General features: G+C 39.3%; 1 protein-coding gene across 5 annotated transcripts in view; it reads left to right on the top strand.

Moving 5' to 3' along the window:
• Window positions 1–20,049, top strand: part of LOC133611746 (ryanodine receptor 3-like) — a 359,447-nt gene extending 339,398 nt beyond the window's left edge. For all 5 annotated transcript variants that reach the window (XM_061968833.2, XM_061968834.2, XM_061968831.2 and 2 more), the window contains 15 exons: window positions 1,974–2,032; window positions 2,123–2,297; window positions 2,372–2,458; window positions 2,534–2,734; window positions 7,049–7,179; window positions 7,261–7,303; window positions 9,111–9,238; window positions 9,324–9,384; window positions 9,456–9,602; window positions 12,725–12,859; window positions 12,937–13,093; window positions 14,624–14,688; window positions 14,788–14,888; window positions 16,605–16,656; window positions 19,226–20,049. In XM_061968833.2, coding sequence (XP_061824817.2) covers window positions 1,974–2,032; window positions 2,123–2,297; window positions 2,372–2,458; window positions 2,534–2,734; window positions 7,049–7,179; window positions 7,261–7,303; window positions 9,111–9,238; window positions 9,324–9,384; window positions 9,456–9,602; window positions 12,725–12,859; window positions 12,937–13,093; window positions 14,624–14,688; window positions 14,788–14,888; window positions 16,605–16,656; window positions 19,226–19,321 — 1,638 coding nt within the window. In that variant the 3' untranslated portion in view covers window positions 19,322–20,049. The remainder of the gene's footprint in view (window positions 1–1,973; window positions 2,033–2,122; window positions 2,298–2,371; window positions 2,459–2,533; window positions 2,735–7,048; window positions 7,180–7,260; window positions 7,304–9,110; window positions 9,239–9,323; window positions 9,385–9,455; window positions 9,603–12,724; window positions 12,860–12,936; window positions 13,094–14,623; window positions 14,689–14,787; window positions 14,889–16,604; window positions 16,657–19,225) is intronic.
• The last annotated feature ends 1,465 nt before the right edge of the window (window positions 20,050–21,514 follow it).

Below are 21,514 nucleotides of genomic sequence, written 5' to 3'. Positions count from 1 at the left end.
TTATTCACCATTTGATTGTCAGCAGTTAACGGGTTATGTTTAAAAGCTCATACCAGCATTCTTCCCTGCTTGGCACTCAGCCTTAAGGGTTGGAATTGGGGGTTAAATCACCAAAAATGATTCCCGGGCGCGGCGCCGCTGCTGCCCACTGCTCCCCTCACCTCCCAGGGGGTGAACAAGGGGATGGGTCAAATGCAGACGACACATTTCATTACACCTAGTGTGTGTGTGACAATCATTGGTACTTTAACTTAACTTTAACTTTACACATACAAAATGTAGCACACAAAAAAGCACATTTAATAAAAAAAAACGTTATTATGGTCTTACCTTTACTTATAAATGAAGTCCATGCACCGCAACTAAAGCCCTCACTTAAACTTTCCACGTGCAAGATTGAATCTATTTAAAAAAGTGTAACCGAGGGTTTATAAATGTCGCCTATACTGTATGAAACTACAAAATAACAAACACGGAGGCTCCAGTTTACATGAGGACCACTTTATTTACCTTCTTTCAAAAACCTCCGCTCCACTCCGTGTCATCACTTCCGCTCTTAGCGCCTTCAAAATAAGAGCTCAAGGCATATACTGTATAACAGCGCATAACAGGAACTTAACATCACAAAGAGGAAAGCCCATAAAAATAGGTTACAAAAGTTATTTAATAAGAAGCCAAAAAGTGCAAAAACAATAATGTTCATGTTGGAGGAGTTGTGAATTAGATACACCTGCAGTCTGCAGGTGTACCTAATGTTGTGGCCCTGCAGTCATTCACAACTCCTCCAACACGAACAATATTGTTTTTGCACTTTTTGGCTTCTTATGAAATAACTTTTTTAAATAGATTCAATCTTGCACGTGGAAAGTTTAAGTGTGGGCTTTAGTTGATATAACACTCCCGTCAGGGGGTGCATTCTACGGCGGGGGTGCAGGAGGCGGGATTACTGGAGCCTCAGCCAGTGCGTCTTTTGCAGCCGTTTTATGATCGCTCAGCACAAGAAATACGTTACACACATACAGTTGTTGACAAAATACACTGTACATTATATACCTCAGCTAACTAAACTATGGAAATGTATAATATAGTTCATATAGCAATACGGTCTCACTGCACAGCAGGCCAGCAGTAAGCCGAGTCCGGAATCCATGTTGAGGCACAACTGAGTGACGTGCCTCAACTGGCTGCTGATCACTGCACCGTCTCTTCTCAGTATTTGAATGGCAAATGTGAAAATTCAGCGATTTGGAATAAAAATAATCTATAACTGGTGAAGTTAAATGGAAAATAACTTTATAGTATAATCACTGGATACATATAACAATTTAATTAATGTTTTTTCTTTTTACATTTTTTTTCTTTACATGATGGCAGGTGAGGCCCCGCCTCACCTGCCTCTAGTGACTGCACGTCACTGATACATACGTCCGTGAAAAAATTAGTGAGGAGACTTCAGCTTGTGTACTTGCTTGCAAATTTCACTCCTAAATACAGCCTGATTGTAGTTGAGATAAAACAGTTACCAAGTTTTAAACAAATAAATAAAGTGCATTCAAGTAAAACATTTAAAAAATGTTCCTGGATGATAGTCAGACAAAAAAATTCCATTTGTGTCCAAGTTTATTTCAGTTTAATTCGGGCAAATAATAAACTGTGATTAATCATGATTACATTTGACAGCATTAATAAAACTACATATAAAGTAGACCATTACCATTTCATGTTTTGACGTGGAAAATAATCCTATTATGTAGACATGAACGGACTAAAGACAAGACATAAAGAGACATAGTTTACTACTTACTTGAAGGATTGAACTGATTTGATATGGACACCTTACAAAAGAAAATACAAATAGTTACTGCACATGAGGTTGTTGAGGGTAAATATATTTGATGATGATGGGTTAGTGGGTGCAATAATTAGTTAACTTGCTTGAATACTTGTATGTGTAATTGTTATTATTGTCATAGATGGCTGCAAAGAAGAGGGCTTCAAATGGAGACTACAAATCAGATTCAGAAAAAGCAGAGTGAGCGTTTATATCATTCGATTGTAGATCTGTGCACTCTAATTCATGTCCTGCGCTTACTCATCTTACTGTATTTCATCTAACATGCAGCTCTGAAGACGGTGAGAAGAAGGACCACGACAACGGCAAAGATGAAGCCCCTCCTGAGGTCTCAATGGAGGAGAAGAAAGCCCCTAAAAAGAGACTGGGCCTGAAGAAAGACCCACCAGAAGCCTTTACAGCCAGCTTCTTTGCTGGCTTGGAAATCTACCAGACCAAGATGCTGGTCAGACTTATTTAACGCGTACCAGCAATGACAGATGAATCTTCGAAAAACATATCTTTAATGTTATTTTACAGAACTACCTGGCCAGAAACTTCTACAACCTGCGATTTTTGGCACTCTTTGTTGCGTTTGCCATCAACTTCATTCTTCTCTTCTACAAAGTGAGTTGAATACATCACTATAATAATAATACTATCAAATTGCAATATTTGACTGTAAATACTTAATGATATCAGGTGACTGGCGATAACACGGATGATGACGACCCTTGGAATGGTCGAGGGAGAACTGGGCAGGAGGAGGAAGAAGAGGAAGGCTCTCTTGAATATTTTATCCTGCAAGAGAGCACGGGTTACATGGCGCCAACTCTTCGTTGTCTAGCAATCCTGCACACTATTATATCTTTTTTGTGTGTAGTGGGTTACTACTGCCTGAAGGTACACATAAACTATGACCTAAACTAACATGAATACATTATATCGACAAAATCAATGGGCTTAACATGGACACTTTGCGAATACAATCTATTCCAGGGACAATATGTTGTCATTATAAAACCTTTTTTAACCGTACCTGTAATCATTTTCGTAGCATTTCACATTTACAGCCATGCAAGTGTAAAATTAAGTTATTTTCACAATTGTCACAAGTTAAAAGGGAACTGCACTTTTTTGAGAATTTTGCCTATCGTTCACAATCATGAGGGAGAAGAAGACAAAACATTGTTTTATTTTTTTGCATGCCAACCTGCTAAAATCAGCTCGTTCTAGGTGGCTGTCAATAGAGCTAATGGGAGTAATCCATTCTACCTCTAAATCCCTTTAATTTGCGTACAAAAACCGCCAACAATACTTAATTTACTTTCTGTGACCTGTACAATAACCAAACTGTAGCGACATTGTTATTGTAAAATACTGAGGAACTCTTTTTTTGTAACACATCGGCGTGCTACGGTATTAGCCATGAGCTAGCTATGGCGAGAGATAAACTAGCTTCTGCATCACCGGCTGAATTGCGTTTGAGTTTGTACTGCACAACACAATGCGATAGGACATCAATCTGTACTGACAGAAAACAATGAACAATCATATTACAGTATCTGTAAAGTATTAGCCCACATTTCATGTTTTGTTTGTACACAGCTAGCTTGACAGTGAATGTAGTGTAGTTGTAATAACAAGCATGATGTGCTGCATGTATCATGATCATAATTGAGGTGACTTACTTGATGGACAGTTGTCTATTTTGTCCAGTTACTGTGGGTAAGCACACCATTTATTTAAAATTAGCTTGGCTCCAATTTCCACATTTATAGCATTAAAGTCACGGCAACATCACCTTCTTCTTTGTGCTTGCTTCTGTAAGCAGCAGTTTATCCTCTGTATATTCAGCTTAAAAAAGATAAGGTTGTGAATCTTCATTTGTCCAAAAATGGTCGTCTTCGTTCTCTATAATCAAGTCTTCCATGGTTAAAACACACTGGCTGTTTTTTTCCGGAAGTAGGAACACACATTTGTTCCCGGAAGTCGGAAGTGCGCTGCTATTGAAACAAAAATAAATGCGCTAAAGAAATGAGTTCCGGCAATGCTTAAAATGACCTCAATACGGTAAATATTAAATAACATATTACATATTTTTATGAACATGTCTGTTACTACATTATATATAAAAAATATATTTATGTGTTCTTGTCTCTCATAATGATTTTGAAAAAAGTGCAGTTCCCTTTTAGGCACTGTTAAACAAACGATGGCCTGTGTGATGCATGTCTTACTATAAGTAGGGATGTCCGATAATGGCTTTTTGCCGATATCCGATATTCCGATATTGTCCAACTCTTTAATTACCGATACTGATATCAACCGATACCGATATCAACCGATCTATGCAGTCGTGGAATTAACACATTATTATGCCTAATTTGGACAACCAGGTATGGTGAAGATAAGGTACTTTTTAAAAAAAATTATAAAATAAGATAAATACATTAAAAACATTTTCTTGAATAAAAAAAAAAGCAAAACAATATAAAAACAGTTACATAGACACTAGTAATTAATGAAAATGAGTCAAATTAACTGTTAAAGGTTAGTACTATTAGTGGACCAGCAGCACGCACAATCATGTGTGCTTACGAACTGTATCCCTTGCAGACTGTATTGGTATATATTGATATATAATGTAGGAACCAGAATATTAATAACAGAAAGAAACAACCCTTTTGTGTGAATGAGTGTAAATGGGGGAGGGAGGTTTTTTGGGTTGGTGCACTAATTATAAGTGTATCTTGTGTTTTTTATGTTGATTTAATTTAAAAAAAAAGAACGATACCGATAATAAAAAAAAAAAACATACCGATCATTTCCTATATTACATTTTAAAGCATTTATCGGCAGGCCGATATTATCGGACATCTCTAACTATAAGTAATGCATGTCTTACTACTTTAAATAAAGGTCCGCTTACTCAGGCATGTGGAATTTCTGCGAAAACACGGAAATCTGCTGTTTTAAACATACATTTTTGTGTCAAAAATATCGCTTCCCCTTTTTTTTAATGAAATATTAAGAAATACGATCTAAACAAAATTTGTTGAACGCTTGCCACAGTACTATTGCTGTTCCTCTGTCCAAACACAGCGCTGAGTTGCAGGACAAGCTTACAGAATTAGCAGCAAAGTAGACGTCAACGTTGTGGCTTGATAGCCAACGGAGGTGACAACAAGTAAGCTAGCTAGATGGTTTGCTAACTAACAAGCTTGTGTCGGTGCTCCAAAATAAATAGGAGAACAAAGTGAAGACCATGGTTGAGAGTACCAAAACAAGCTCGCTGGTTAGTTAACCAACTCGCTAGCTGACTTGTTGTCCCGTGCGTTCGGGCTGTCCACTTTGCTGCTGATCATTTTTGGATAATTACAATACAAACACTGTTGACTCCGAACCAGTTGTAGTTCAAGAGTATTTATTAGTAGCCCAGCAAGGTATATGTTTCACCTGACATATCAGTGGCCTTGTGGTTAGAGTGTCCGCCCTGAGATTGGGTTCAAACCCCGGCCGAGTCATACCACAGACTATACAAATGGGACCCATTACCTTCCTCTTCGGCACTCAGCATCAAGGGTTGGAATTGGGGATTAAATCACCAAAATGATTCCCGAGCGCGGCCACCGCTGCTGCTCACTGCTCCCCTCACCTCCCAGGGGGTGGAACAAGGGGATGGGTCAAATGCAGAGGGTAATTTCACCACACCTAGTGTGTGTGTGACTATCAGTGGTAATTTAACTTCATGTAAACAGAAGTCCCAACCCCGGAAGTATATTATCCGTGGGGCGTGGCTACAGGATACAGTTGCCAAATGGGAAATGAGTTCTTTTCATGCATGTTATAGAATTTTACATTACATTTTCAATGACAATGATGTTAGTAAATTATCTTCTAAAAAATAAAAAAAATCTGTGGTACATTACATGGGACAATAAATCTAGAGGTAAAATATAGTGAAGAAATGTAGTCTTGATTTAAAAAAAAAATATCTTGGGCTTGCGTGGCAGCACTTTGTGCTGATAGAAATGTTCTTTTTTTTTTGTCAATTTTCCTCTTTTTTTCTCAAAGCGTGCTTCATACAACAATCTTTTCAAATATACATAATGTAAGAAAGCCTCAAAAAGCTAAGAAAAAAAGAAGCATAGCAGGCTCTCTGAATTGAGGTCTGTAAGTTGTGCTCAGTAGAGATGGGATTTATGGCTTTATAAAGGTACTTGGATCTTGAGGAGCTGCTCCTCGCAGTGAGCCATTCAAAAAACTTTTTTTTTTAAATCATATATATATATATATATATATATATATATATATATATATATATATATATATATGTATATTTAATTCACACCAACATTACTCTATTGGTGGGAATTATTCTGAAAAATTGACTCTATTTTTCTTTTGTTGTTTTCATTGTAAACATTCCTTATTGCCATAATCCTATGCTTTTGACGATTTCTTTATGACAGTAACATCATTATTTTAAATTTTCCCTCACATAAAAAAAAACTTTGTAGCTCAAGAGCATTTTAGCAATACAGAAACACAATAAGATTAAACATGGTTAAAATATATATATGTATATAAAAACTAGAATAAAAATTGGGGGGAAATGTGGATACACAATTCTACTACCCTACCTAGTCTATGTTTACACTTAAACTATGTTACATACCGTATCCACATCAGAACAATGAACCAGAAAAGTAAATACAAATTCTAAATTTCCTTTGGCTCTGACTCACTTTGTTGTCCAGTCGCTAGTCAGGTGACACTCACATGCAGCGTGGGCAGTTGCTGACGCTGTATCTGCATGTGCATAAAAAAATGGCTCCCAAACAAATGGCTTGCAGCTGCGAAGCGGTTCTCATTGTTCACCCCAAAGAGCCGTTCAAAAGACTTGATTTGTTTGTGAACCTCACATCTCTATTGCTGAGGTCTTGTGCACAATGATTTTAAAAGTGAAGTTTTGTGGTACTTTAGTCTGACTGTTCAAATGGGACAGAATGAAATAATTTACATTGTAAAATAACTACTTACATGTTTTAGTTAAATTACATTGGAAAAAGATATTGCATCTTAAATAACTACTTTAATGTTTCATGCTGAATTAAAATTGTATTAACTACCGGTACATAAATGTGTGATGGTATGTGTCATTAATTCAATAAACATATATCATTATTTCACTATTGTGTGTGTGTGTGTAAGGTTCCACTGGTGGTGTTCAAGCGTGAGAAGGAGATAGCCAGGAAGTTGGAGTTTGCTGGCCTCTACATCACAGAGCAGCCGTCAGATGATGACATCAAGGGACAGTGGGACAGGCTGGTCATCAACACGCCGTACGCCCGCCTCGCCTATTCATATCATTGCTTTATCAGTTATGAGATCTAACTCCCGTTGCCCTGTTGTCTTTTTTTCAGGTCCTTCCCAAACAACTACTGGGATAAGTTTGTCAAACGAAAAGTAAGTAAACAAAATATTTCCTATTTGAATTACAAAGGACATGTTTGTTGACTCACTACTGAATAAAACAAATAGCAGACACAGTATAATTGTATCCATGATGCAGCCCATCAAAGTAGAACAAGCAGACACCTGCAGACCACAACGACCATGTTGATGATCATTCATTGAAGTGACTGAGGGTCCTAATCATGTGCCCCCAACCGCTCCACACACACACACATGTACACGCATACTTTTACATAGACTACAGCAGTGGTTCTCAAACTTTTGTCACCAAGTACCACCTCAGAAAACACTTGGTTCTCGACGTACCACCATAATGACCAACATTAAAATACAGTAGCATAATAGAAATTAAAAACAAGGCAGGCATTTTATTTAACAAGTATATTTAATATATTTGGCCATGTGAAGTGAATTATATTTATATATCGCTTATCTCAAGTGACTCAAAGCCCTTTACATTGTGAAACACAATATCTAAGTTACATTTTTAAACCAGTGTGGGTGGCACTGGGAGCAGGTGGGTAAAGTGTCTTGCCCAAGGACACAACGGCAGTGAATAGGATGGCGGAAGCAGGGATCGAACCTGCAACCACTGAAGTTACTGGCACGGCCGCTCTACCAACCGAACTATACCGCCCCAATGTAAAATTACACACAGTTTGAACAGTAACACTGTGTTTCAATACAGGAAAAAAAACAATAATCACTTAAGTCAGGGGTTGGGAACCTTTTTGGCTGAGAGAGCCATGAAAGCCAAATATTTTAAAATATATATCCGTGAGAGCCATATAATATTTTTTTAACAATGATACAACTAAATGCATGCATTTTTAAGTAAGACCAACATTTTAGAGTATAATAAGTCTCTTATTATTTTTAATAGCATTGTTATTCTGAAGCTAACCAGTAATAAATAAAATACTTCTTACCTTTAATGCGACTTCTTGAACAGGTGCGGTAGAAAATGGATGGATGGATTAGAATGCATGAGAATGTTTTATATTTTGAGCATTATTTTTAACACTGTGATTACCAGCGGAATTATTCATTACTTATCATGTTAAGCAATGTCAGCTAAGATTTATCTGAGAGCCAGATGCAGTCATCAAAAGAGCCACATCTGGCTCAAGAGCCATAGGTTCCCTACCCCTGACTTAAGTGATTTTTTGGCCAACCACTAAACTAGTTTAAGAATCACTGGACTAGAGTGTTTATTCTGCCAGGGGCTTGACCTACTGGAAGAAGGGAGATGCAAATATCACAATTTAACACCTGCAATGTTATGTTTCAAACCTGAAACGAGTTTGCAGACACTGGTTGGTGCAAAATGGCACAGTTACGCACAAATGGGCATTGGTCATTGTAAGGAGGCAATCGTTGCAATGATAGACGATGGAGAGAGAATCTGACGTCCATGTGCATGTGTTTAAGTATGAAATAGTAATCATCATTTCATGTTGTACTTTGGTCTGCCACTCACTGCTCGCTCTGCCCTTAAAGGGCCAGCACATCACGTCTGACTGCTAGTCCAGTAGAGGGGTTCTGCTGATTTACTTTAGGGCCACTTAGTGTTATAGTGGTAGCATGTCAACCTCACATGCAGGGGATCGAGAGTTCGAGTCTGAGCCGGAGCATCTCAGTGTGAAGTTTGCATGTCCTTCCCGTGCCTGCATGGGTTAGACTCCAGCTCACCTGTAAGATCCTATTGAGGACCAGCAGCACAGTGAATGAATGCATGAACATCTCCTTTAACAACTACTGACACTTAATTTTTTGTTCCTGTTGTGTTTCCTTGAAGGTAATCAAGAAGTATGGCGATCTGTATGGCGCTGAGAGGATAGCAGAGCTGCTGGGTTTGGACAAAAGTGCACTTGATTTTAATCCGACAGAAGAAGCTGTCACCAAGGAGGCCTCGTTGGTGTCTTGGTGAGACATGACGTGGATAGGGAAGCCCCAGTTTGAACCACATTGAAGACAAAAGCATGAATGATTCTTCTTTTGTCCTTCACAGGTTGAGCTCAATTGATACAATGTATCATATTTGGAAATTAGGTGTGGTCATCACTGATAATGTAAGTGTAGATGGATAAATGAAGACTACATAAAAGGATTTAATTGCCTTAAACATGTCTTTCCATAACAGTCATTCCTGTACCTTGTATGGTACACCACCATGTCCATTCTGGGCCACTACAACAACTTCTTCTTTGCTGCTCATCTATTGGATATCGCCATGGGATTCAAAACGCTTCGCACCATCTTGTCCTCTGTCACCCACAATGGCAAACAGGTTAGGACCGCCAAATTCACATAAATTAATGTTCCAAATTCTTTTTTTTACATATTTGCTCATTGTTTGATATTTTGGCTTACTTTGTGTGGGGCGCCGAATGTAGAAGGTCAGTCACACTTTTTTAGCTGATACATTCTTAAATATTTAGCTCACTTTCCTCACATTGAGGTAATTGTCTTCACATTTGAGGTAGAATTTAAATGGTATATCTAAATCAGTGGTTCTTAACCTTGTTGGAGGTACCGAACCCCACCAGTTTCATATGCGCATTCATCGAACCCTTCCTTAGTGAAAAATATATATATATTTTTTTTTTTTCAAATTCAAGACAAAGTTATATGTTTTTTTTTTTTTTACTGGTGCACAAAATGAACCGTGCATGAACATCACCTTGTTCAAAGAACAAAACCAACACAGTGCATGAACTCACAACAAATTACACACCTGCAAATCAGATGGAAAATTAGAGGGAACATTGTTTGGGGTTATCCATAATACGCCGATAGGGAGAAGTTTTTATTTACACGATGAGTCAGGTGGGTCTTGACCTCCGCGGTGGAGGCTCCGCCGAACCCCTGAGGCCGACTCACCGAACCCCTCGGGTTCGATCGAACCCAGGTTAAGAACCACTGATCTTAATGTTGAATCTAAATTTAAATGTTAAATACAAATTAAGTATACAATGTTGAATATAATATTAAATCTACATTTTTATTACAAACCCTGTTTCCATATGAGTTGGGAAATTGTGTTAGATGTAAATATAAACGGAATACAATGATTTGCAAATCCTTTTCAACCCATATTCAATTGAATGCACTACAAAGACAAGATATTTGATGTTCAAACTCATAAACTTTTTTTTTTTTTGCAAATAATAATTAACTTAAAATTTCATGGCTGCAACACGTGCCAAAGTAGTTGGGAAAGGGCATGTTCACCACTGTGTTACATGGCCTTTCCTTTTAACAACACTCAGTAAACGTTTGGGAACTGAGGAGACACATTTTTTAAGCTTCTCAGGTGGAATTCTTTCCCATTCTTGCTTGATGTACAGCTTTAGTTGTTCAACAGTCCGGGGGTCTCCGTTGTGGTATTTTAGGCTTCATAATGCTCCACACATTTTCAATGGGAGACAGGTCTGGACTACAGGCAGGCCAGTCTAGTACCCGCACTCTTTTACTATGAAGCCACGTTGATGTAACATGTGGCTTGGCATTGTCCTGCTGAAATAAGCAGGGGCGTCCATGGTAACGTTGCTTGGATGGCAACATATGTTGCTCCAAAACCTGTATGTACCTTTCAGCATTAATGGCGCCTTCACAGATGTGTAAGTTACCCATGTCTTGGGCATTAATACACCCCTATACCATCACAGATGCTGGCTTTTTAACTTTGCGCCTATAACAATCCGGATGGTTCTTTTCCTCTTTGGTCCGGAGGACACGACGTCCACAGTTTCAAAAAACAATTTGAAATGTGGACTCGTCAGACCACAGAACACTTTTCCACTTTGTATCAGTCCATCTTAGATGAGCTCAGGCCCAGCGAAGCCGACGGCGTTTCTGGGTGTTGTTGATAAACGGTTTTCGTCTTGCACAGGAGAGTTTTAACTTGCACTTACAGATGTAGCGACCAACTGTAGTTACTGACAGTGGGTTTCTGAAGTGTTCCTGAGCCCATGTGGTGATCCTTTACACACTGATGTTGCTTGTTGATGCAGTACAGCCTGAGGGATCGAAGGTCACAGGCTTAGCTGCTTACGTGCAGTGATTTCTCCAGATTCTCTGAACCCTTTGATGATATTACGGACCGTAGATGGTGAAATACCTAAATTCCTTGCAATAGCTGGTTGAGAAAGGTTTTTCTTAAACTGTTCAACAATTTGCTCACGCATTTGTTGACAAAGTGGTGACCCTCGCCCCATCCTTGTTTGTGAATGACTGAGCATTTCATGGAATCTACTTTTATACCCAATCATGGCACCCAACTGTTCCCAATTTGCCTGTTCACCTGTGGGATGTTCCAAATAAGTGTTTGATGAGCATTCCTCAACTTTATCAGTATTTATTGCCACCTTTCACATTTTCTTTGTCACGTGTTGCTGGCATCAAATTCTAAAGTTAATGATTATTTGCAAAAATATATTTTTTTTATCAGTTTGAACATCAAATATGTTATCTTTGTAGCATATTCAACTGAATATGGGTTGAAAATGATTTGCAAATCATTGTATTCCGTTTATGTTTACATCTAACACAATTTCCCAACTCATAAAGAAACAGGGTTTGTATATATAAATGTTACATTTTAAATATACATGTTAAATCTAAATCTGATGAATGTTGAATCTAAATATAAAATGACGCCACTGCAGTCAGAGATATGGGCGTGTCTATGCATGCAGGAACAGTGGAATATTTCCATATTTAGTAAATATTTAGTTTTACACTCTGTGACACATTTAGATTTAACATTTTAATTCAGATTGAACATTTATATTACACATTTATATTAGGCGTTTATATTTAACATTTAGATTAAATATTTTTATTTGACATTTAGCTGTACATTAAATATATATATTTAACATAAAAATGTAACATGTAGATTGAAAACTTAGTTTCAATGTTTTTGTAGGTTCACCTTTAAATTCCTCCCTTAAATGTGAAGAAAATGAGCTAAATGTGATAAGAATTGTATAAATGTTGAGAAAAGTGAGCTAAATATTCAAAATATATCTGCTACAAAACAGTGATTGCATTTTTACATTCGGCAATCCAAACATTTGAATATGCATCGTGACTCACTTTAATGATAGGACTATGCTTGCCTTCATAAATAAACTGCAGGTCCCAAGGATGTATGTCAACAAACACTAGCATGGTAATCAATAAGGCACAGACATCCGCCAAAGCCAAGCCATGCTAATTTAAACAAATACCAATACTCATAGTCATCTTTCGGTCCAAAACACTATTTTTTGTAAAAATAAGTCTTACAGAGACAATAAAACTTTTGCTAAAGAAAAATAACAACTTAATCATATCTGTGTGTGTTTGTACTGTAAACATAAGTTTATGAAAATGGGATTATTCCGCCTGTGTGTATGTCTGCAGCTGGTGCTGACAGTGGGCCTGCTGGCCGTTGTGGTCTATCTCTACACTGTGGTGGCCTTCAACTTCTTCAGGAAGTTCTACAACAAGAGTGCAGATGATGACGAGCCAGACATGAAGTGTGACGACATGATGACTGTAAGAGCAAGACATAGACCTCCAAAAGTGTCTCCTTCTGTACTGGGTGTGCTGTAACTGTGACGGTTCCTCCGCAGTGCTACTTATTCCACATGTACGTTGGCGTGAGAGCAGGGGGAGGCATTGGAGACGAGATTGAAGACCCGGCTGGTGACCCTTACGAGCTGTACCGCATCCTTTTTGACATCACCTTCTTCTTCTTTGTCATCGTCATCCTCCTGGCCATCATTCAGGGTGAGTGCCATCATGGAGACTGTTTACAGTACAGGTCCAAGGTTTGGACATGCTTGCTCATGCTATTGAATGAGAAGGTTGACTAAAGTCCAAACTGTCTACTGATTCAGTAAATGTGAGTTGATATGTCAGTAAATCACCGCAGAGTTGCACACAGTTCTTACATTACATGACATTACTGTACATCAAAGAGGTCAAATATGATATGCAGGAAGTATGAAATTGATCCACTTAAAGGCCTACTGAAATGTGATTTTCTTATTTAAACGGGGATAGCAGGTCCATTCTATGTGTCATACTTGATCATTTCGCGATATTGCCATATTTTTGCTGAAAGGATTCAGTAGAGAACATCCACGATAAAGTTCGCAACTTTTGGTCGCTGATTAAAAAGCCTTGCCTGTACCGGAAGTAGCAGACGATATGCGCGTGACGTCACAGGTTGTGGAGCTCCTCACATCTGCACATTGTTTACAATCATGGCCACCAGCAGCAAGAGCAATACGGACCGAGAAAGTGACCATTTCCCCATTAATTTGAGCGAGGATGAAAGATTTGTGGATGAGGAAAGTGAGAGTGAAGGACTAGAGGGCAGATAGGGAAGATGCTGTGAGAGGCGGGTGGTACCTTATATTCAGCTGGGAATGACTAAAACAGTAAATAAACACAAGACATATATATACTCTATTAGCCACAACACAACCAGGCTTATATTTAATATGCCACAAATTAATCCCGCATAACAAACACCTCCCCCCTCCCGTCCATACAACCCGCCAATACAACTCAAACACCTGCACAACACACTCAATCCCACAGCCCAAAGTACCGTTCACCTCCCCAAAGTTCATACAGCACATATATTTCCCCAAAGTTACGTACGTGACATGCACATAGCGGTACGCACGTACGGGCAAGCGATCAAATGTTTGGAAGCCGCCGCTGCATGCGTACTCACGGTACCGTGTCTGCTTATCCAACTCAAAGTCCTCCTGGTAAGAGTCTCTGTTGTCCCAGTTCTCCACAGGCCAATGGTAAAGCTTGACTGTCATCTTCCGGGAATGTAAACAATGAAACACCGGCTGTGTTATCCGGCACAACAGTCAAGGGGTGCATTCTTCGGCGGGGGTGCGTTATCCAGCACAACACCTGCCGCAATACACCGCTTCCCACCTACAGCTTTCTTCTTTGCTGTCTCCATTGTTCATTGAACAAATTGCAAAAGATTCACCAACACAGATGTCCAGAATACTGTGGAATTTTGCGATGAAAACAGACGACTTAATAGCTGGCCACCATGCTGTCCCAAAATGTCCGCTACAATCCGTGACGTCACGCGCTGACGTCATCATACCAAGACGTTTTCAGCAGCATATTTCGCGCGAAATTTAAAATTGCACTTTAGTAAACTAACATGGCATGTGTTGCAATGTTAAGATTTCATCATTGATATATAAACTATCAGACTGTGTGGTCGGTAGTAGTGGGTTTCAGTCGGCCTTTTAGTGTTCCATATGTTGGTGCTTGCAGGTCTGATCATTGATGCTTTTGGAGAGCTGAGAGACCAGCAGGAACAAGTCAAAGAGGACATGGAGGTGAGAGAAGATTTCAAACAGACAAAGGAGGACTGTGGCGGATTCATGACATTTTACTTTTTTTCATCAAATTTCATCATCTCTTATTTTCTTCCTCAGACAAAATGTTTCATTTGCGGGATCGGAAATGACTACTTTGACACGACGCCTCACGGCTTTGAGACTCACACTTTGCAAGAGCACAATTTAGCCAACTACCTGTGAGTATTCCACAGCTCTATGTAGCATCCGCTTCATTCAAGCCGTCTTCTCTGTAATTAACCGTGTGATTGAAGGGTTTCACTTGTTTGTTAACCTATGTTTATATTCACTGCGAAAAGAAAATATGTGTGGAATAACTCATGTTATAAAACAATCATAGAACAATAATAATTATAATGGATTAGATTTACATAGAGCTTTTCTCGACACTCAAAGCGCTAAACAGAGATTTGAGAGCCCGATTCATTCACTCCACATTCACATATTAATGGTGGTAAGTTTACATTTGTAGCCACAGCTGTCCTGGGGTAGACTTACGGAAACATGGCTGCCAATTTGCGCTTACGGCCCCTCCGACCACCACCAAACATGCATTCACTTTCATACACCAGTGTGAGTGCCACTGGAGTTTTGGCCAAGGACACAACGGTTGTGACTAAGATGGCGGAAATTGGCACGGCCGCTCTGCCATCTGAGCCACGCCGTCCCTAAAAGAAGACGAAAGACAGGGAGTCTTTCAGAAAACACATAAAAACGAAAAGTGAGCCATGTAACAAAGATTCTTATTATTGCTCTCCAAATAATGATTTCTACAGGAAGTCTTTGTTGGTGCCATAAAAAAAATGTCCACGGTCCGCTGCATGCGTATAACTAAAAAGCACCTAAAGGTGGTAAGCTCCCCTTTTGTCCAATCCTAATGTAAATCCCCAAAGTGAACATAAAACATTTCAAATGTGTCTTTAGTAGGTTATGCATTTGTTGTAATGATGTTCTAGCTATGATTTTTATACCATTAGAAAATCTTTAGCACCTCCATTGGTGGTAATTATTTTCTGTTACGCATTTATTATACAAATTTGTTATACATCCATGGAACCAGAAGTGTTAACTGAAAGAGTTAGCAGAACACACCACAAGCATTGGTGAAGGTTGATTTTATATCTTCCTGAATAATTTCATACAACAAAAATATTGCTGTTACATTCTGGTGTTTGTCTGGACCCCGAGATGCAGAGACTTCAGGCCAATGCAGTGAGGAGACATTTTATTAGAGTAACAAAAACAATAAAGATGTGCACCTGGGAAATGCACAAAGAGCAGATATGCATATGAAGCGCAAAGTAAGGAAAACAAATGGACATGGGCTGGGATAAGAAGCATCATGATTGGAAAACCAGGGACAGGTATGTCCTGATTTCCAACCAGGTAGAGGTGACGGAGCCAGCACTCAGACCAGAGGAGTGAAGGCAAACAGAAAGTGGAATAAAAAAATAAAAGGACTTGACAGGAAATAATACAAAATACAAGCTACTAATAATAACTGTCATATAAGATCATGACATTTGACATGAATAGAAATATATCACTTCCTTTCCACTTACCAACTAGGATAAATAGGTTTTTTTTTGTTATTGTAAATCTACAGTAACCATAAAAGTTTGCTTTTACTTTCATACCAAGAATCATTCAAGACGACCTTGTAGATTCAGAGAAAAACTTGCTTGTATTGGTTAGTTTAATAAAAAGCCCAGAGTTTCAAAATTAAAATTAACAGGCTTTTAGTTGGAAAAAATATTTCCTAGAAACATTGTTACCACAGAGAAAAAACTGACATATGATAATATTTTTCTGAACTTTTTGTTTCTGTTTATCTAGTAACGATGCCATTTCCTTCTATTGTTTTGTTGCTCTCTATGACTCTCCTTTATCTTAAGGTTTTTCCTGATGTACCTCATTAACAAGGACGAGACGGAGCACACTGGCCAGGTACAGTATGAGGACTTCTTATTACATATACTGGATTGATATTATGACTAAAACACAATGTGGCATGAGGTTGCCGGGATCCCCGAAATGTCTTGAAATATGGTTACACTACAGCAAACATTTTTATAAAAAAAATTGGCAATAGTGCATGAATAGAAATGATATAATATATTTTCCGGGCTATAGAACACATTTAAGCCACAACCACAACATTTTAAATTAAATAAATATTTTTACATATATTAGCCGCACTGGACTGTAAGTTGCATGATATATACCGGTACGAAATATTTGTTAATTTTTATTTACATACCTTAACGATGCCTGTCACACAGCAGTAAAACGGCTGGTCAAACAAAACAGAAGTCATCGTCAATAGCCCACTAGCTGTGGAAGCTAACTCTCTAATACGCTTAACAGACTCAATAACTCCACGGTAACGTTTTGGTGAATTTGCAAAACTGAAACAATACAAAAAGAATGCCATTGTAAGTTTACAATACTAACACAGACACTTGTAAATGTGTTAGCATATTCGCTAATACTAACAATGCTAGCTTGATTACATTACGATAGCATGTACAAATATGCATGAAAACACTCCTACAGACATCACACTTGGGACGGTTTAGTAAGTAAGAATTGTTTTAGTTCTACTGTAAAACGTACAAACGGTGCTTGGTGTGATGAGTGAACAATTATTTCAAGCAGAAAAGCTTTAGACGAATAGTAGACAGCAGGACTTATAATTCCAGTTCAAAGCACGAAATAGGAAGTATATTTTCAACCTGAAGCACCTGCAGTGAGCGAACTCGTCCAAAACATGGCGCCTTAGCACAAACAATAACACACCTTTTCAGTGCCTCTGTCGTTCTATGAAAACATTTTGTTGAATACAAAACATTATGCCTTTTAGCGTAGAAAAATCCATAAATTAGTTGCTGTCATGATCTGGCAGGTGTGCTGCCGCCTATCTTCTTTTTTTTTGCAGTGCCTGGTTTCTGGATCACGGGGCGGAGCAACCTGTGCGCACACCTGATACTCTTTTCCTTTTGTCTACTTAAGCCTTCTGGTCCATTTACTCACGCTTCTTATTTCCTGTTGCGTTGAAGTGTTAACCGTTACCTCTCCACACCTTTTGTGTGCAATTTCTGTTCCTCCACACCATTTGTGTGCATCCTTAATTATTTTCTGTCACTCCTTTTTGAGTGTGATTTTTGTTATTATTATTATTTATTGTGTGCTCTGCATTGGGGTCCAATTGTGACAGTTGCACCGTTTTATACGCTGCAAGGTTCAAAGCATGGGGGAAAAAAATAAGTGTCGTAAAGTCAGTAAAATATGGCATGTAATTACCACCATATTGACCAGCATATAAGATTTAGGCAAAGGACTTTTCCCAATCAAGTCAGCGCTTTTCTTCCTCTGTCACACACAACATCCATCCATCCATCCAGCCATCTTCTTCCGCTTATCCGAGGTCGTGTCGCGGGGGCAGCAGCCTAAGCAGGGAAGCCCAGACTTCCCTCTCCCCAGCCACTTCGTCCAGCTCTTCCCGGGGGATCCCGAGGCGTTCCCAGGCCAGTCGGGAGACATAGTCTTCCCAACGTGTCCTGGGTCTGACCCGTGGCCTCCTACCGGTCGGACGTGCCCTAAACACTTCCCTAGGGAGGTGATCGGGTGGCATCCTGACTAAATGCCCGAACCACCTCATCTGGCTCCTCTCGATGTGGAGGAACAGCGGCTTTACTTTGAGTTCCTCCCGGATGACAGAGTTTCTCACCCTATCTCTAAGGGAGAGCACTGCCACCCGGCGGAGGAAACTCATTTCGGCCGCTTGTACCCGTGATTTTGGCCTTTCGGTCATAACCCAAAGCTCATGACCATAGGTGAGGATGGGAATGTAGATCGACCGGTAAATTGAGAGCTTTGCCTTCCGGCTCAGCTTCTTCTTCACCACAACGGATCGATACAGCGTCCGCATTACTGAAGACGCCGCACCGATCCGCCTGTCGATCTCACGATCCACTCTTCCCTCACTCGTGAACAAGACTCCGAGGTACTTGAACTCCTCCACTTGGGGCAGGGTCTCCTCCCCAACCCGGAGATGGCACTCCACCCTTTTCCGGGCGAGAACCATGGACTCAGACTTGGAGGTGCTGATTCTCATCCCAGTCGTTTCACACTCGGCTTCGAACCGATCCAGTGAGAGCTGAAGATCCTGGCCAGATGAAGCCATCAGGACCACATCTTCTGCAAAAAGCAGAGACCTAATCCTGCAGCCACCAAACCGGATCCCCTCAACGCCCTGACTGCGCCTAGAAATTCTGTCCATAAAAGTTATGAACAGAAGTCACAACACTGACTTTAAAAAAATGTTGCTTGGAAAATGTCTCAAAGGTTGGGCAAGTTAGGAAATATAGGAGTTACGATAGGTGCTAATTAAGGAAGATGTCAAGCAGCTAAGACTACATTTTTTTAGATTGCCATCCGTCAATTATTTCACTGATAATAAAAAACGTCTGTCTTGCAACTGTAAACAATAAGAACTTTGCATGTCTTCACTCAGGAGTCATACGTGTGGAAGATGTACCAGGAGCGCTGCTGGGATTTCTTTCCAGCCGGAGACTGCTTCCGCAAACAATACGAAGATCAGCTGGGATAGAACCGATCCATCCTCCTTAGCTCCATTTGAGGGGGCTGCTGTGCCGATCTCCACCCTGTCACTTTGCCAACATTGAGACGACCTCAAGAGAGAGGATACAAATGACTTCTTTATCCAGCAAGGGGAGCGACCCTTTACGGGCTCACGGTTTCAGCCTCGAATTCACATTTTCAGGGTTGTTTTTTTTCAGAGGAGGGGGGTATCTTTGACAGCATTGCCTTTTACTGTGCATAACCCCCATTATTGCACAATGTTTTGTTGTCTTTTCTGAAAAACACTAGGGGGTGTTTTACGAGACGCTAAAATTATGCACAATATAGTGATTTGATGAATGTTGAGACGTAATGCCAAAAGAGAAGTGCAACTGGATTTGTTCATGGTAATCTTGCAAATGAAAATGCAGACAGTCTTATTATGTAAAATTGGAAAAGAAAAATAACAGTTTTCATGAAGTGCCTTATAAGTACCAAGTCTACATTACAAAGAAGCTATGCAAACGTTGTGCTGTTTTTTCCTATCGTATGTGAGTAGACTTTTATTTTCATTGAACAGAGAAGAAATGTGTTTGATTGATTTTTGTTGATGAATGCAGCATACATGCAAATGTTACATGTTGTATAAATGACTTTGAACAGCAAAAATTGAATTGCTATTGTTTGGCTATTTGTACGTAGTAGCTTTTGCGGATTTGTGCATTTCTTTTCATGAGATATAAATAAAGAAAATAGTGCCAGAAAATGACTGAAAAATAACTCCATATTCATGAAAACAGGGCCGCCCCTCCCCATACGCAGGGCCTTGTTTTGGGAGAATACGCATGGAAAATGGCTCTTCACAAATGGAATCCTAGCCTGTTCTTGCTCCGTTACTGTTAAGAATAAATGGCTAATTTTAAATTCCGCCCATAAATGGTTTTGGAAAATATGTAAATTTACACATCACATAAAAAAGTGTGAAAAAACATTTGTAATGGGTGTGGAGGCTCAAAATGCATTTCTTAGTAGGTCCCCAATTCAGCCAGGGGAGGCCTAGCATATATATTTTCTGAGTCCTCCAGACTCCCGGCTTTTTGCTTTTGGTCCCAATTTGCTATTTAACATCACTACAGTTTGATTTGAGATGTTACTCATCAAATTGAACCAGGCTCCAAATGTCACTACAGTATCCATCAGAGGTGTGGACTCGAGTCACATGACTTGGACTCGAGTCATGAATTTGATGACTTTAGACTCGACTTGACAAAATGTAAAAAGACTTGCAACTCGACTTAGACTTTAACATCAATGACTTGTGACTTCACTTGGACTTGAGCCTTTTGAATTGACATGACTTGACATGACTTGTTACTTTCCCCAAAACCCAAAGATTAAAAAGTTATTCGGGAGCGCTCCGTATTTTTCATTGTGTACTTGTCTATCAGCGTTGCGTGTGTCAGCTGGTGTGCTCTCAGTACAACAGCCAATCAAATTAGATCTACTTTGTTTTCATCACACAGCATTCATCCAATCAAATTGCAGGACAACCAACGAAGAAGACATGTCCAAACCACACGCCAGTGAACAAAAAATGATACCTAAAATAATTTTGTTTGGGTATAAAAATTACGAGGTGGTCAACACAAAACGGTTTGCAGTATGCAACACATGCGGTTCGAAAATTACTGATGGAGAGGCAACAACTTCCAACTTCGTCCGGCATTTGAAGTTGCACAAAGAACGGTAAGTTTTGAATGTAAGATAACGTTTATTGGCTAAGTAACGTGACTTTTATTTGCTGTGTAGTTAAATCAGTGAGGCTGTAAACTCACTGCTAACGTTATAACGTTATTGCAAACACGGGAATCTGTTGCAGTTCACTACCTTATTCATACTTTTTGTTCAGTGATTTTTTTCAAGCAGGGTTACGTTAGTCAATATATCACACGTAACGTTACACGGCGGTCAGCAGCACCGCGTATTTTAGCCACCTAAAAAAAGACAAAAATAGTAAAATAAAGGTCAGTTAAAATGTATACTATATTATGAATGTGTGTACCGTTTTAGCTAGCTTTCTGACATACTGTTGGTTGTTTACCTCAGTGGTCCCCAACCACCGGGCCGCGGCCCGGTACTGGTCCGTGGATCGATTGGTATCGGGCCGCATAAGAAATAATGTTTTTAATTTTTTTTTAAAAATTTTATTAAATCAACATAA

The sequence above is a fragment of the Nerophis lumbriciformis genome, linkage group LG08 (assembly GCF_033978685.3).
Source record: "Nerophis lumbriciformis linkage group LG08, RoL_Nlum_v2.1, whole genome shotgun sequence".
NCBI classification, from domain to species: domain Eukaryota; kingdom Metazoa; phylum Chordata; class Actinopteri; order Syngnathiformes; family Syngnathidae; genus Nerophis; species Nerophis lumbriciformis.
The sequence above is the reverse complement of the archived record's forward strand: the minus strand, read 5'-3'. Positions and strand labels throughout refer to the sequence as shown.